The 17015-nt window shown below is 56.5% G+C and overlaps 1 protein-coding gene across 4 annotated transcripts in view; it reads left to right on the top strand.

Annotated features, from left to right (window-relative positions):
* The window catches only part of RPS6KA2 (ribosomal protein S6 kinase A2), a 130366-nt gene extending 120278 nt beyond the window's left edge, over positions 1-10088 (top strand). For 2 of the 4 annotated variants that reach the window (XM_060205148.1, XM_060205149.1), the window contains 6 exons: positions 364-525; positions 2119-2195; positions 2642-2719; positions 3365-3482; positions 7128-7265; positions 7908-10088. In XM_060205148.1, the coding sequence (XP_060061131.1) occupies positions 364-525; positions 2119-2195; positions 2642-2719; positions 3365-3482; positions 7128-7265; positions 7908-8033 (699 nt within the window). In that variant the 3' untranslated portion in view covers positions 8034-10088. The remainder of the gene's footprint in view (positions 1-363; positions 526-2118; positions 2196-2641; positions 2720-3364; positions 3483-7127; positions 7266-7907) is intronic. The other 2 variants (XM_060205150.1, XM_060205151.1) reach the window with 1 other exon arrangement.
* The last annotated feature ends 6927 nt before the right edge of the window (positions 10089-17015 follow it).

Below are 17015 nucleotides of genomic sequence, written 5' to 3'. Positions count from 1 at the left end.
AAAAGGAAGGGGAGGGGAGGGGAAGATAAGAAGCGATTCTGACGCCTAGGCTGGAGGCAGTGGTCATCGGGTATGGAGGCTGAGGTGACTGACAGCTGTCATTGACACGTGACATCTGTCTTGTCAAACAGCATTCCCTAAATCGCAATGGTCACATTTTGAAAGTTAACAGCCCAGGGCCTGGGGTGAGAGAAGATCCGGTTCTCTCTCCCTGCGTCCCGTGTAAATAAATCGTGGAGAAGTGGGTTCAGTCCAGCCCACACGGGCTCCTTGCCCAGAGCTGCAGTGTCTGAGCTTCGCCCCCATGGCCCTGCTCCCCAGTGCTCCCCCCCGCACCCACTCTGACCCCCCCGGGTCCCGCAGGTGGTGCACCGGGACCTGAAGCCCAGCAACATTCTGTATGTGGACGAGTCGGGGAACCCCGAGTCCATCCGCATCTGTGACTTCGGCTTCGCCAAGCAGCTGCGGGCGGAGAATGGGCTGCTCATGACGCCCTGCTACACCGCCAGCTTCGTGGCCCCCGAGGTGAGGCCCCGCTCCAGACGGGCTGGGTGCAGGGCCGGGCCCCCAGCCGGCCTCGGGGCAGCCGTGGAGCAGCTCCCGGCCGCGTCCTCCACCCACATCTCCTCTGTCAGCGGGCTCATTCTGGGGAGACGCTCCAGGGGCCAGTGGCATTTCAGACTGTTTGTTTCTGAGGCAGAGCCTCACACACCCGCGGACTTAACACGCCCGGGCCAACTTTTCCATTTATGCAAGGAAAACGTGAGGGGATGAGAGAGAGAGACACACATACACACACAGAGAGACAGAGAGAGAGAGAGAGAGAGAGAGAGAGAAAGATTCTGGACCTGCCCCTGGTGCACTTCCCCTTCCCATTTGGCCCTGGGTTCCAGCCTGCACCCTGTCTGCTCAGCAAGGCACATGAGCTCTCTTCCCAGCCCTTAATGACATCTTTCATCTGACTTTCTTTAACTTTAATCTAAAATTTTAGGGCCAGGGAGCTTGTTCAACATTAGAGCTTCAGAAATCACACGTCTCAGGGCTCCGGTTTAATCCCCAGCACCACTGTAAGCCAGAGCTGAGCAGGGCTCTACTCTCTCTCTCTCTCTCTCTCGTAAATATTGAGCTGCTGAAAAAGTCAGGACACATTTTAGCATAGAAAAAAATATATATGGGAGTCAGGAGGTAGCACAGCAGGTTCAGCACATGTGGCGCAAAGCACAAGGACCGGCATAAGGATCCCAGTTCGAGCCCCCGGTTCCCCACCTGCAGGGGAGTCGCTTCCCAGGCGGTGAAGCAGGTCTGCAGGTGTCTGTCTTTCTCTCCCCCTCTCTGTCTTCCCCTCCTCTGTCCATTTCTCTCTGTCTTATCCAACAACATCAATAACAACAACAATAATAACTACAACAATAAAGCAACAAGGGCAACAAAAGGGAATAAATATTTTTAAAAAGAAAAAAAATAGTGGTCCTGAGAGTGGCGCAGTTGATAAGGCATTGGACTCTCAAGCATAAGGACCTGAGTTCAATCCCCAGGAGCACGTGTACCAGAGTGATATCTGGTTCTTTCTCTCTCTCCTATCATTTCTCATGAATAAATAAATGAAATATTAAAAAAAAAAAAAAAAGAAAAAAATACACAATGACTCTTCCAACAACCCAGAAAAGAGAGTAAAGAGAGTAGTGTGGTAACTTTTAAGTTCGGCATATTTTGAAATTTACTTCAACATTTGATGTATCTGACAGACAGAAACTGAGAGGGGAGGGAGAGAGAGGAAGAAACAGACACTCGAGGTCAGCCCTGCTCCACCAGCCTGTTTTGACATGATTTCTTTTCAGTGCTTCTACTTCCTCTCTCAAAGTTTTTTGGTTTTTTTTGTTTTGTTTTGTTTTTGTTTTTGTTTCTGTATTTTTCTAAGAGGGAGGCAGCCCTGGCAGAAGGTGGTGTGGGGCCTGGGCTAAGCTGTCTCCCTGCCGGGTCTCTGCGCCTGTGTCCGGGTGCTGGTCTCTGGGGGGCCTGATCCCGGCTCCCTCCAGTCTGGCTGCAGGCGGGTCCTGTCCGTGTGTCCCGGGAGCAGCACTGACCTCCAGCTGCAGTGTCGCTTCTCTTTCCCGCCAGGTCCTGAAGCGCCAGGGCTACGATGCGGCCTGTGACGTCTGGAGCCTGGGCATCCTGCTGTACACCATGCTGGCCGGGTAGCCCAGGGGGTGGCGCTGGTGGGCGTGGGACGGGATGGGGGTGTGGCCTACCTCGCTGCTCACCTGTAACCTGGGGGTGGGGCTAGGGGGGCGGCCAGGTAACCCCACATGGGCGGGCATGGTCAGGGCCCCGGCCCCATCTTCTCTCCCTAGGTATCTTTTTTTTCCCCTCCGGGGTTACCTCTGGGGCTCGGTGCCTGCACTACGAATCCACTGCTCCTGGAGGCCATTTTTTCCATTTCATTAAATAGGACAGAGAGAAATTGAGAGAGGAGGGAGGAGATAGGGAGAGGGAGAGACACCTGCAGACCTGCTTCACTGCTTGTGAAGCTTCCCCCCTGCGGGTGCGGCCAGGGGCTAGAACCCAGATCCTAATGCTTCACACTGTGCACCACCGTGGCCCCCCCAATTTCCTACTTTTCACTTTTTTTTTTCTTTTAAAGAAAGAACGAGAGGAACAGGAGCAGACAGCATAATGGTTATGGAAAAAGACTCTCATGCCTGAGGCTCCAGAGTCCCAGGTTCAATCCCCTGCACCACCTTAACTTAGGCCAGAGCTGAGCAGTGCTCGGATAAAAAAAAAAAAAAAAAAAAAAAAAAGGAAGAAGAAAATGAATGAGTGAATGAATGAGAGGAGTAAAGGAAAGACAGTCTCAGAGCCTCCCCTGTGCTGTTTGTGGTGCTCCCGTGTGGTGCCAGGGCTCAAACCCAGGGCCTTCTGTACCGTGAGGCATGCAGTCTAGCTGCCCAGCCATCTCCCGCCCTGGACCCGCTGGAAATTAAGTTCCTCTTGTAGGTGTTAGCTCCCATGGGTGCTGGCTCCTGGATTCTCCCAACTCCCAAGCAAGCTCTGCTCCATCCACCAGGCAGTTGCCATGGAGACCTGGCCTGGCCTGACCCAGGATGCTCTGGGCCCCACAGGGTCCAGCTGACACTGCCCCTCAGTACTGTCCCTCCCTTGCCCTGGGCTGTTGCCCCACCAAGAGGCCGCGTGTGTGTGTGTGTGTGTGTGTGTGTGTGTGTGTGTGTGTGTGTGTGTGTGTGTGTGTGTGTGGTGTTCGGGTCTGCTGTCCCCTCCCCTGAATCCTGGGGTGCGTCTGTGGGGATGCCACGTGATGAGCCGTACCATGGGGTGGGGCTCCTGACCGTGAACCTCCCTCACCCAGGTTCACTCCATTTGCTAACGGGCCGGACGACACCCCGGAGGAGATCCTGGCCCGCATCGGCAGCGGGAAGTATGCCCTCTCCGGGGGCAACTGGGACTCTGTGTCAGACGCAGCCAAGGCGAGTGCAGGACAGATGGAGGGAAGGTTCAGTGAACTCCGCACACCTCCCCACTTCCGGCATAAGAAGCCACCAAAGATGCTCAAAGTCTGTATGGGCATCGGAGAACGGGGTTTGCTTGGGAAGCCCGACCTGGCCCTCCAGGGTGCAGGCTCCACACCTGGGCGTCACATAAAAATTCCTGGTAGCTGAAGACCTGGGGTCTGGTGACCAGTGTCTCACCCAGGTGGCCAAACCCCAGAAGCTGGGAACAGAAGCCGGCCAAGCTCAGGTGGCCCCTGGGAGTTGAGTCACTGTAGTCTGAGCTTCAGCTCTGCGAGTCGTTGCGAGGAGTTTGCAGAGGGAGGTCTGGGTCTGCACAAGCCCCGTGGATGGCAAAAAGAAAGCCAACAGAAAGCATACTCTCGGCCTTCAGCTAGTGATCTTAGGACGCAGAAAGCAGTGAAGGCGTCCGGGGGCTTTTGGTGGGCTTTAGAATAGCAGCAGACTCACTGGGTACAAGCAAACTGTGGAGGGGTCAGGCGGTGACACACCTGGCTGAGTGCAGGTATCACAACGCTCAAGGACCTGGGTTCAAACCCGGGCCCCACCTGTGGAGCGGGGTGGGGGGGAGCTTTGCCGGTGGTGAAGCAGGGCTGCAGGTGTCTCTCAGTCTCTCTCTGAATCTCTCCCTTCCCTCTCAATTTCTGACTGTGCCTATCCAATAAGTAAATAAGGATAATAAAAAATGCACAAGAAAGGGGGTCGGGCGGTAGCGCAGCAGGTTAAGCGCACGTGGCGCAAAGCACAAGGACCGGTGTAAGGATCCCGGTTCGAGCCCCCGGCTCCCCACCTGCAGGGGAGTCGCTTCACAGGCGGTGAAGCAGGTCTGCAGGTGTCTGTCTTTCTCTCCCCCTCTCTGTCTTCCCCTCCTCTCTCCATGTCTCTCTGTCCTAGCCAACAACGACAACAATAATAACTACAATAATAAAAAACAAGGGCAACAAAAGGGAATAAATAAATAAATATTTTTTAAAATGAACAAGAAAAAAGAAAGCCACAGTAGTAAAGTGAGCAAAGAGGGAAAGTCCCGCCAGCCACGTGGCATGGGCCACAGTCCGTGGGCCCTTGATCCTGGCTGTCCAGAGCTCAGCTGCAACACGCCGGGGCCCGGGAGAAGACCAGACAGGAGCAGCAACTCTCACAGAGGGTAGGAGTAACCTCCCATACCCAAAGGCCCTTGCGAGTTGATGTCCCTTGTTACCCGTCAGGACATCAGCCGTATGCCAGTTACCACATACCCACAATTCCTTTTGCTTACGGTCCAGGTATCCCCAGCTGGCACTGGGGTCCTCTGAGTCCACCCCCTCCTCACAGGGGTCGTGGGGACGGTGGGCATGAGGGCTCCTGCTTCAACATGCAGCCGCGTCAGCCGGGGCTCCTTCACCAAAAGGAAGCCTGCCGCTCTCACAATAAATGACGAAAGTTTGTCCCTGCGGGTTCTTTAAGCCTCTGGACTGAAAAACTGCAAAAAGATCGGTTTTTTTTAACTGTTTATTTATTCTCTTTTGTTGCCCTTGTTGTTTTTTATTGTTGTAGTTATTATTGTTGTTGTTGTATAGGACAGAGAGAAATGGAGAGAGGAGGGGAAGACAGAGAGGGGGAGAGAAAGACAGACACCTGCAGACCTGCTTCACCGCCTGGGAAGCGACTCCCCTGCAGGTGGGGAGCCGGGGGCTCGAACCGGGATCCTTATGCCGGTCCTTGTGCTTTGCGCCACCTGCGCTTAACCCACTGCGCCACCACCGGACTCCTGATATATTTTTTAATAGCACGTTCCCAACTAGGGAGACCAGTGTAAGGATGTGCCCACAGTGAGTACAGAGCCTGGGGTGTCCTTAGGCACAGCCTGGAGGCTTGAGGGGCAGGAGAGCTGTGACCTTTAATGGGGGAATTTCTTTTCTTTTCCGTTTTATTTTTACTGCCTCCGGGGTTATCACTGGGGCTTAGTGATGGCACCACAAAGCCACCACTCCCAGCCGACTTTTTTTTTTCTTTTCTTTCTATTATACTTGATATGACAGAGAGAAATTCAGTGAGGGCGGGCGGCAGAGGTAGAGAGGAGAGAGAGAGAGACACCTGCAGACCTGCTTTGCCACTTGTGGAGCGACTCCCCTGCAGGTGGGGGCCGGGGCTCGAACCCGGGTCTTTGTGCATGGTAATATGTGCTCCCATGGTGGACTTTCCCTTGGCCCTTCCACTGCTTAGTTGAGGCCCAGCGCACCCCAGAACCTCCTTGCCTTGCTCTGAGCCTACTGGCTCCAGGGTTGCCTTCATGCAGACTTGCCCTCAGTGAAACCCAGGCTGGGCCAGAGGCGCGGGGACTGAGCCAGGCGCTCTGTGGGCTGACGGCCGGCAGGGCTGGGAGAGGTCAGCCAGGGCGGTGGAGTCACGACCGGTGAGCGTGTGCAGACCATCCTGAGGGGACCCGGCTGCGTGCGTGAACTGGGTGGTTGGTGGCTGTCTCCCTCGGCTCCTCCCTCGGAAGGACTCCAGTTGACTAGTGTGTCAGGGAGGCCAGAGGCCAGGGCCCTGAGCCCCATTCACACCTCAGAGCTAGGAGACAAAGCATCAGAGACTCTTGCTGGTTGAATCCAGGGGCCTAGAGAGAAGCCCCCACACCCAGTGGGCTGTGCTCCGCATAGGTGACCCCAACCAAAACACCAACCAAGGATTATCTTTCTAAGAAAATATTTTATTTATTTTTTCAAAGATTCTATTTATTTAAAGATAGGAGGAGAGAGAGAGAACCAGACATCACTCTGGCACATGTGCTGCCGGGGATCGAATTCGGGACCTCATGCCTGAGAGTCCAAAGCTTTATCACTGCACCACCTCCTGGACCACTTCATTTTTTTTTTTAAAGATTTTATTTATTGATTCATGAGAAATGATAGGAGAGAGAAAGAACCAGACATCACTCTGGCACATGTGCTGCCGGGGATTGAACTCGGGACTTCACACTTGAGAGTCCAGTGCTTTCTCCACTGCGCCACCTCCCAGACCACAGTATTTATTATCAAAAAGTCTTCATTACACCAGAGCGTGGAAGAAGAAGTGTCTTAGCAGGGGACACATATGGTGACAGTTTGTGCCAGACCTCCAGGGCACGGTCACGTCCCCCGCTGGCTCCGCAGTCAGTGTTCAGTGTCCACGTCATGCCTTCCATGGCCTTGGGGCCTGTGGGCCTAAACTGCTTATTAGCTTAAGACCACACCAAATGAGATGCCCGGCAGAGACCGGGATTCGCAGCCAGGGGGATCTTGGGAGACTTCAGGTGGTTAGCACTCCTTTTGTGTTTGATACTCAGTAGTTGGCAATAGGTCAGCGGAGACATCAGCAAAGTGTCAGCAGGAACAGTCATTGCGATTCAGGTCCACAGTCACCGGGAGATTGGGGACTGAGAGATCAGGGGTCTCCAGTGTGCTGCTCCCCGCCCCTCTGTCCATGGGTGGCTTCTCTCCAGCATTACACTCTGGAGGGACCAAGACCTGGTGCTGAGAAAGGCCCTGGGACCCCCCCTCAGCTATGCCACCATGAGGAAGGTGGGTCTGGGGAGGCGCCCTGGGCAGTGCCATCACCCGTCCCCTGTCTCCGGGGTCCCAGGACGTGGTGTCCAAGATGCTGCACGTGGACCCCCAGCAGCGGCTGACGGCAGGGCAGGTCCTCAAGCACCCCTGGATCGTCAACAGGGAGCAGCTGTCCCAGAACCAGCTCTGCAGGCAGGACGTGCACCTGGTCAAGGTGAGGCCGGGCCGGGCTGGGGGGGGGGGTGCTGCAGGGAAGCCCCACCAGTCACTTGAGCATCTCTCCCCGTCCTCAGAGCCTCAGGCTGCCTGAGTCACAGGCTTGCTGTTTGGGGGACAAAGAGACAGGGAGAAGGGAGAGAGACGAGGAGAAACCAAGGGCTCTGGGTGGTTGGTGGTTTCTGTCAGCAACTCCTGTGTGAGTGACAGAGACAGAGACAGTGGAGAGACAGACTGGTGAATAAGAGACAGCTTCTGACGGGATTCCTGGCAGCTAGTGGGAGAGAGAGGGGGAGACAGAGAGCAGGCAAGACAGACAGAGAAGGGCGGTGGGGGGGGGGGTGGGCAAGACAGACAGACAAATGGGCAGATGGAGAGACAGACTGGGGGTGCAGGACACACGGATGGGCGGGTGGAGAGAGTGAGTGAAGGCAGAGGGAGGTGGGGCTCCTGAGGGGAGCAGCTCCAGGTTGTGAGGCCTCCTCTGTGGGGGGCGGGGGTCTACCCCATGGCTACCCGCCTGCTCCTCTCAGGTTCCCACTCTGGGTTTCATGAAGACCAAGGCCCCTGGATGGAGGGGCCCAGGATGGTTTGCTCACTGTCCTTTTGTCCCTCTGTCCCTCTGTTCCTCCGTCCACAGGGCGCCATGGCCGCCACCTACCTGGCCCTGAACCGCACGCCGCAGGCCCCACGGCTGGAGCCGGTGCTGTCATCCAGCCTGGCCCAGCGCCGTGGCATGCGGAGACTAACCTCCACCCGCCTGTAGGGGCAGCAGGGAACAGCAGGGCCACGGCTGGAGGGAGGGTCACCCCACAGCCTTGGGGGACCTGCTGACACCCCCCACTCTCCGAATGCACTGGACCGTCTGCCCCCACACCTGGCTCTGAGCAGCGCGCCTCACGGCCAGTGCTTCTCTAGAGAGATCTCTCCCCCAGACACCTGCGGTCAGCTCTCACCTGCACCTGGCCGTCGAGGGTAGAAGCTCCAGCTGACAGGAGGGGGGCCACCATGGCAGACCCCAGCTTCTCCCAGTGATCCAAAGATTCCCTCCCCTGGTTCCTATGGGGGTCTTTGTGATTCAGGCCCCCAGAGGAAGGAGCCCCCCAAGAATTGTCAAAGGGGGGGTCTTTGCCTCGATGGTGACATGTCTCTGGTGGAAGTTGGGGGTCAGGAGTACCAGCTGAAGCTGGGGTCCCCACCCCCCAGCCTATGGGGGCCGGACCTCCGGGCAGAGCTGGGCTGGGGCCTTGGCCCCTGTGGCCGGTGGATGCTCAGAGCCCCCCTTAGATGGTTCCCCATTTTTTGGGGGGGGAGCTGGGCAGTTGCTGAGCGCTTTGTGGAGACTGCGCCTTTATGGTGTGTCTCTCACTGGATGTTGAGTGGCGTGTGTGTGTGTGTGTGTGTGTGTGTGTGTGTGCGTGCGTGCGTGCGTGTGTTTGTGTGTGGTGTTTCCTGGGTGGGCACACACGGTGAGTGGAGACCCCCGGGCTGGATGGGCCCTCAGGGGGTGTGAGTGTCTGCCAGTACCCCCCCCACCCCCGCATCAAGGCTGCCTGTGTCCCTCTGCCTCCACACTCACTGGTACCAAAAATGAGAACTACAGCTGGAAAACCGCTCCTTGGCTGGGCTGAGGTCCTCAGCCTTCACTGCAGACCAGCCCGGGTTCAGACCCCTGGTTTTATTGTCTTCAGAGAACCACACCCAAGAGGGCAGATTCTCTGGAGAGGAAATGCATTTGCCCAGGCTGACACCACACGGGAGGGTTTAGCTTGAGGATCTGAAGGCCCTGAGCTGTTATTAGATGAGGCGGGTGAGCCTGGCAGCCCCAGAGTCTCCGGATTCCCTCTATTCAGTGCCCCCCCCCAAAGAAAAAGCAAGAGAGACAGAAGTTGAGAAGTCGGCTGTCCGGCTGTCCGTGAGTGGCCGGCATGCGGGCGGCAAGCCTGTGGCAGGTGTCTGCACTTTGCTCCCAGGCCTGGAGTTCGATGAGGGGAGAGTGGAAGCTGCCGGCCCTGCCCTGAGTCTGCACCCGACGGCCCCACACGACTGGTCTCACCTGTGCCCATGCTCTGCCCCGCACCCCCACCCCCACTCCCAGCAGCCCTGCAGAGCCCGCTGTGCCTGAATATCCTGAATGTGTGGGAATAGCTCTGTCTGTAGCAAAGTCAGCGAAGCCAGGAAAGCGCTCGCACAGAAGGCATGACTGCCCCGCAGCAGACTTGGCTGCCCCTGCTCCCACAGACGTCCCGTCACGGCAGAAACCACCAACTCCGGCGTCCCCACCCAGCACCCAGAGGTCCCTCCTGGCACCCACTGTGACTCGCACCCACCCCCCCGTCAAGCCTGGGGCACAGAGGGGTCCCCACTCTCCCAGGCCGAGAACCCCACCCCTGGGTGCTGCTGTGTGGCCTGGTGTCTTCTTGTCCCAGGACGATGGCTGTCCTGACTCAGCCCACTGCTACCAGTATTGGGCCCCAAACGGTGTTTTTGTCCCTGAGCCCCAGGCCGGGACCCTGAGCTTTGGAGACCCTGCACACAGCGTGATGCTGTGGGGTCCGCACACCCGTGTCCCACCCAGCCTCTGCCCCCGTCCTCACCCGGTCACCGCGCCCACAGGGAGGGGACGCCGGACACCCGCCCCCAGCCCCCCGCCCGAGACTCAGCACTTTGTTTACAAGCCGGCCTTTTGTTTACAGCTCCTGTTCTGTTCACGCTCTCTGCCTGAGGTTCCAGGCGGGCGGCCCTGGACACGTATTTATGACGCTTTCCAGACTTTCTGAATAGACCTTTTTTGAATAAACATGGGTTTTATCAGGTCTCATCTCTGTCAGTGCAGTAATCACCTTTGTGACTTCGTGTGACCAGGTCAGTGTGGGGACCCTCCCCCGCTGCACAGTGGCATCTTCCTGGGAGGGGGAGGGGACAGAGAGTGGAGAGACACCTCGCAGGGGCTCTGTTGGGGACCAGTCGCCGGGACGCTGGGCTCTGGCACCCGTCAGGATTGAGAGATTCACTTCAGACGCGTGACGGTGGGAGAAGTTGTCTGGGGATGGACACCCATCCTTCAGCGGGACTCTGTCAGACAAAGTGTGACACCCACCAGTGCTGGGTCCGGCTATCCAAGGAGGACACCGAGAGACAGGAGTGACGCAAACCCACGGCATCTTGATTGCTGGCCAGGCTAGGGTGGAGACCTCACACGGATACAGACACAGGCGCTCGACCCTGACCCCCAGGAGTACAGGGCTTATACGGGGAAGCTTAGCACGGCAGTTGAGCCTTGTGGTCACCCTTGTGACGCACATGGCTTGGGCTCAGTCTCCAATAACTACCCTTAGTTCTGGGACTTGTTTTTCAAGAAACTGAGGCCTAGTCTATTTCTGCAGTTTTTGGAGCCTGTCATAGAGTTACTGCAGTCTAGTCCCTTCATCAGAACACCAGCAAAGTGTCTATGGACAAGGGCACCTTGCATGAGAAGCATGGGGAACGTGAACAGGTTTTTTGTTTTGTTTTTTTTTTTTGCCTCCAGGGTTATTGCTGGGGCTCAGTGCCTGCACCATGAATCCACTGCTCCTGGAGGCCATTTTCTCCCCCTTTGGTTGCCATTGTTGTGGTTATTATTGTTGTTGATGATGATGTTGTTGGATAGGACAGAGAGAAATGGAGAGAGGAGGGGAAGACAGAGGGGGAGAGAAAGACAGACACCTGCAGACCTGCTTCACCACCTATGAAGCGACTCCCCTGCAGGTGGGGAGCCGGGGGCTCGAACTGGGATCCTTACGCCGGTCCTTGCACTTTGCGCCACATGCACTTAACCTGCTGCGCTACGACCCGACCCCCCTGGAAAGGCTTTTTTTCAAGTCTACATACCTCAAGGAGTTGGATGTCAAGATACAAGTTTAAGAGAGACACATCATTGAGCAGAGATCAGAAGACATTTCTTCGGGGGAAATATCGGAGTCCAGGTCAGGGTGGCTGCAGGCTAACTATCTCAGGGTCATCCTGTCACACTCGTCTGAAGCTACGAGAAAATGAGTTTAATCTCAGGTCGCCTTGGGGCCTGGTTTCCATCAGAGTATTTGGATCAGGTGGTGACTTTTTCGTCTGTGGACTAGTTATACTTCCACTCGTGGCCCACATCGGAGAGAGGGGATTGCAGCAAAGGAGAGAGGCGGGCCTCCTGGCTCTAAACAGAAAAGCGAAAAACAGGCAGGCATGTTTTTGGTTTGTTTGGTTTTGCCACCAAGACTCGCTGGGGCTCAGTGCTGACGCCACACTCTTCCTGGTGGCCTCCCTTTTTTTTTCTATCTCTATTAGATAGGACAGGTAGAAATTGAGAGGGGAGGGGGAAATGGAGGAGAGAGACAGAGATACCTGCAGACCTACTTCACTGCTCACGAGGCTTCCCCCAGCATCTCAGTAAAGCCGTGGGAGATGGTGTCCAGAGGTCGAGCAGTCCCACTGACCAGTCGTCCTGTTGAAGAAAAGGGAGCAGCTCACGGGGCCCCTCCACAGCCCCCTCCTGGGGGCTCTAGGCTGACTCCAGAGACAAACAGTCTCATCTCAGGGAGAAGACGAGCATTGATGGGGACAAAGGACAGAGAAGAAGAGGAGGGAGTCGGGCTGTAGTGCAGCGGGTTAAGCGCAGGTGGCGCAAAGCACAAGGACCGACATGAGAAACCTGGTTCAAGCCCCCGGCTCCCCACCTACAGGGGAGTCGCTTCACAGGCGGTGAAGCAGGTCTGCAGGTGTCTGTCTTTCTCTCCCCCTGTCTGTCTTCCCCTCCTCTTTCCATTTCTCTCTGTCCTGTCCAACAACCACGGCATCAATAACAACAATAATAACTACAACAATAAAACAAGGGCAACAAAAGGGAATAAAATATTAAATATATATATAGAGAGAGAGATAAAAGGAGAAAGTGTAGGGAGTCGGGCTGTAGCGCAGCGGGTTAAGCGCAGGTGGCACAAAGCACAAGGACCGGCATAAGGATCCCTGTTCGAACCCCGGCTCCCCACCTGCAGGGGAGTCGCTTCACAGGCGGTGAAGCAGGTCTGCAGGTGTCTGTCTTTCTCTCCCCTCTCTGTCTTCCCCTCCTCTCTCCATTTCTCTCTGTGCTATCCAACAACGACAACAACAATAATAACTACAACAGTAAAAAAACAACAAGGGCAACAAAAGGGAATAAATAAATAAAAATAATTTTTAAAAAGTTTAAAAAAAAAGAAGAAAGTGCAAGCCACGTAAACCTGAGAGAGAGAGAAAGAGAGAGAAACTTTAGCCCCTGGTCTCCCAGCTTTCTTGTCCCTTCTCGGGAAGGCAGGATTCTCAGGGGATGGAGACAGAGAGACCCCAGCCCCTAATCTCTCAGCTTGTCCCTTCTGGGGAACGTCAGGGCACTCAGCATGGAGAGAGAGAGAGACCAGCCCCTGGTCTCCTAGCTTGCTTCTAGTCCTTTCTAGGGAAGGAAGGACCCTTCAGATTCAGAGAGAGAGAGACACACACACACACACCCCAGCCCCTGGCTCCTCCAGCTCTCTCGTCCCTTCTGGGGAAGGCAGGACCCTCAGGGGATGGAGCGAGAGAGATGTGAGAGAGAGAGAGAAAGAGAGAGACCCCACCCCCTAGTCCCCCAGCTCTCTGATCCCTTCTGGGGAAGACAGGACCCTCAGGAGATGGAGAGAAAGAGAGGGAGGGAGAGAGAGAGAGAGAGAGACCCCAGCCCTTGGTCCCCCAGCTCTCTGGTCCCTTCTGGGGAGACAGGGCCCTCAGAGGATGGAGAGAGAGAGATGAGAGAGAGTTGCGAGACAGAGAGAGAGAGACCCCAGCCCCTGGTCCCCCAGCTCTCTGGTCCCTTCTGGGGAAGACAGGACCCTCAGGGGATGGAGAGAGAGAGAGAGACCCCAGCCCCTGGTCTCCCAGCTCTCTGGTCCCTTCTGGGGAAGGCAGGACCCCCAGGGGATGGAGAGAGAGAGAGAGAGACCCCAGCCCCTGGTCTCCCAGCTCTCTGGTCCCTTCTGGGGAAGGCAGGACCCTCAGGGGATGGAGAGAGAGAGAGAGAGACCCCAGCCCCTGGTCCCCCAGCTCTCTGGTCCCTTCAGGGAAGGCAGGACCCTCAGGGAAGAGCTTCAGCCTCTGTCTCCAGGGTCCCCTCTGCCTCCATCTGCAGGTTGAGGCCTTTGCAGTCAGGGAGGGAGGGAGCCGGGGCAGGACGTGCAGACACACTGGGCTTCTGGGCCTGACCTGGGCCTGCTCCTGGCTGCTGCAGGGGGAGGGTGCAGGGGAGGGGGGCAGGGAGCAGGGTGGGTGCTGCCCTCCAACAGGGGCACAAGGTGTGAAGGGGCAAGGCGCAGGGGGTGGGGGCCCAGTGCTACAGGCAGGAAGAGGCCTGCCCCGCAGCTGAGGAGCAGAGCGCAGGGCTGGGGTGAGGGGCTGAGCTGGACACCGAGAGACACGGGAGGCGGCCGCCTGCTGACATGGGGTCTCGGGTCCCACCCCCACCCCACCCCCACCGCCTGCTTTCAAAGCCTTTCGGCGCCTGCAGTTGTCCCCAGCCGCCACAAGAGGGCGACAGTCAGCTCCCTCCAAATCGGCCCGCAGGCCGGAGGAGCCAGCACAGTGGTTCTGCGAAGACTCTCCTGCCTGAGGCTGGGCAGTCACAGGTTCAGTCCCCAGCGCCGCCATCAGCCAGAGCTGAGCAGGGTTCTGGCAAAACAAATGAAATAAAAATACATTTTTTAAAAAAGTATCCCCCCTGGGAGTTGGGCAGTAGCGCAGTAGGTTAAGTGCAGGTGGCACAAAGTGCAAGGATCCCGGTTGGAGCCCCCGGCTCCCCACCTGCAGGGGAGTCGCTTCACAGGCGGTGAAGCAGGTCTGCAGGTGTCTGTCTTTCTCTCCCCCTCTGTCTTCCCCTCCTCCATGTCTCTGTCCTATCCAACAACAACGACATCAATAACAACAACAATAATAACTACAACAACAGGAAAAAATAAGAGCAACAAAAGGGAAAATAAATAAACATAACAAAGGGAATCAATAAATATTAAAGTTTTCCTCTGCACTGCACAAAGGAAGCCAAGTCCCACAGAGCACCTGGAGCCTTTCCCCGCAGCCCAGAATGATTCTGACACTCCAGAGGGGTTGTCATTTCTGGAAGCTGCCAGCACCCCACAGAGCCCGTAGCGGGCTGAGCTGTGAGTCTGGTGTTGCAGCAAGAAGGTGACCGTCCAGGGGACGGCAAGGCCACCTCAGGTCACCAGGGGCCTGTCCCAGCAGGTCTGGTGTCCTTGCAAGACGAGATCAGCGCCATGGACGACAGGTAGACCTGCGGCCACAGGCTCCACCTCGAGTCACTTGTGCCTGAGTGAACCTCCCGTCCCCTGTCTTTCTTACTGATTGTTTCTTCCTTTTCACACTGCATGCATAACTTCCTATGAGCTGCTCTCCACTCTGAGACAGGGAGACCTGTAAGAGACACCACAGCCCTGGAGCTCCTCCTGTACTGCAGTGGTACGCCCATGCGGCGCCAGGGTTCAAGTCTGGGTCACACCCAGCCACATCCCCCTGACTGGGTTGCAGTAATGAGGTCCCTCCCTGCTGCCCCCTCTGCTGGGGTCTCCGCCCCTGGGCAGCTCGTACCTGCTCGGAGGGGCTCTGCCTGTCCCCCATGGGAGTGGGCATCCCTCTGTCTGCCCTCTCTCCATTTCTCCAGTTGGCATGAGCCTGGCTGGATTCTTGCCTCCACGCTCTGTCCCAAGTTCCCCCAATCCAGGCTCAGAGGGGGAGGGTGGGCAGGGACAGGGAGCAGGCTGAGGACCCTCCCTCTCCATCCTGGAGTCCTGGACACTGTCCAGACCTGAGCAGGAATGAGCAGTGCCCACTGGGACCCCAGGAAGCCCAGCCAGGAAGGGAGGACGGGGACCCTCTCCACCCCCCAGCACAATAGTTTCCTTTTTTAATTTTATTTATTTATTTATTTTGCCTCCAGGGTTATTGCTGGGGCTGGGTGTCTGCACTATGAATCCACTGCTCCTGGAGGCCATGTTTTCCCTTTTGTTGCCCTTGTTGTCTGTCACCGTTGTTGTTAATGTTATTGTTGTTGTAGTTATTATTGTTGTTGTTATTGATGTCATTGTTGTTGGATAGGACAGAGAGAAATGGAGAGAGGAGGGGAAGACAGAGAAGAGGAGAGAAAGACAGACACCTGCAGACCTGCTTCACCGCCTGGGAAGCGACTCCCCTGCAGGTGGGGAGCCGGGGGCTCGAACCGGGATCTTTACACTGGTCCTTGTGCTTTGCACCACTTGCGCTTAACCCACTGCGCTACCGCACGACTCCCAGCACAACAGTTTCTGGCCAGCTGCAGAGGGAGACCTCCCCAGCTCTGTCAGCAGGAGGACCCCAGGCTCACGACTTGAAGGGGGAAGCTTCAAGAATGGTGAAGCAGGGCAGTCGGGCGGTAACACAGCTGCTTAAGCGCACGTGGTAGAAAGCGCAAGGACCGGCATAAGGATCCCGGTTCGAGCCTCCGGCTCCCCACCTGCAGGGGTGTCGTTTCACAGGCGGTGAAGCAGGTCTGCAGGTGTCTGTCTTTCTCTCCCCCTCTCTGTCTTCCCCTCCTCTCTCCATTTCTCTCTGTCCTATCCAACAACAACAACAGCAATGACAACAATAACAACTACAACAAGCTCAACAACAAGAGCAACAAAATGAGAAAAATGGCCTCCAGGAGCAGTGGATTCATAGTGCAGACACCAAGCCCCCGAGATAACACTGGAGACAAAAAAAAATGCTGAAGCAATGATGTAGGTGTCTCTCTCCCCCTTCCTAGATCCCCACTTCCCTCTCAATCTCTCTCTATCCAAAGAAGAAGAAGAAGGGGAAAGAGGAAGGGAAAGGGGAAGGGGGGAGGGGGAGGAGGAGGAGTTGTTTTCCAGGGGGCTGGGTGGTAGCACAGTGGGTTAAGCGCACATAGTGCCAAGCACAAGGACCCACACAAGAATCCTGGCTCGAGCCCCCAGCTCCCCACCTGCAGGGGGGTCCCTTCACAAGCAGTAAGGCATGTCTGCAAGTGTCTGTCTTTCTCTCCCTCTTTCTGTCTTCTCCCCTCTCTCGACTTCTCTAAAAAAGGCTACCAGCAGTGCTGCCTCCAAGCCCTGGCAACTGGAAGCAAAAAACCAAAAAAGAAGTTTTCCTCCAATCCCCCAACCAGAAGATGGAGTCTGTGAACTCAGACCTGCCCCCTGCATCCTGCCCTGGCCTCGGAGAGACCCAGCTTACTGAGCGGGAGAGGACGGGGGGGGTGGGGGGGGGGCCAGCAGGACAAAGGGCAGGAGGCTCTGCCAGCGTGGCACCAGGTGCCACGGACCCCCCACCCCCACGCCACCCCCAGCCGGTGTGCACAGGTCAGGGTGGCCTGGCCAGGTGTCAAGCATTAACCCGCTCTGGGGAAGTCAGGCCGGCCTGGCGTGACCCTGAAGTGAAATCAGGCCTAAGGCCCTGGGGGTGGGGGTGGCTGCAGGCTCTGCTCTCCCCTCGCCCCACAGCAAAGCCAGGCAGGGCCCTTCCCTGGGGGCAGCTCTGGGGGGGCCTGTCCAGCATGGGGTGGGGGGCCTGAAGCCATGCACCCCTCCCTCCCTGCCAGAGCTGAGTAGGGCTCTGGAGAAAAAAAAAAAACAACAACAATCAAGGAACAGACAAAATGGACAAATACTGGTGTTTCTCTTACTATTTCCGTCCACTGAGTGAT

This window comes from Erinaceus europaeus, chromosome 13 (genome assembly GCF_950295315.1).
Source record: "Erinaceus europaeus chromosome 13, mEriEur2.1, whole genome shotgun sequence".
NCBI lineage: Eukaryota > Metazoa > Chordata > Mammalia > Eulipotyphla > Erinaceidae > Erinaceus > Erinaceus europaeus.
This window is presented reverse-complemented; position numbering and strand designations above follow the sequence as displayed.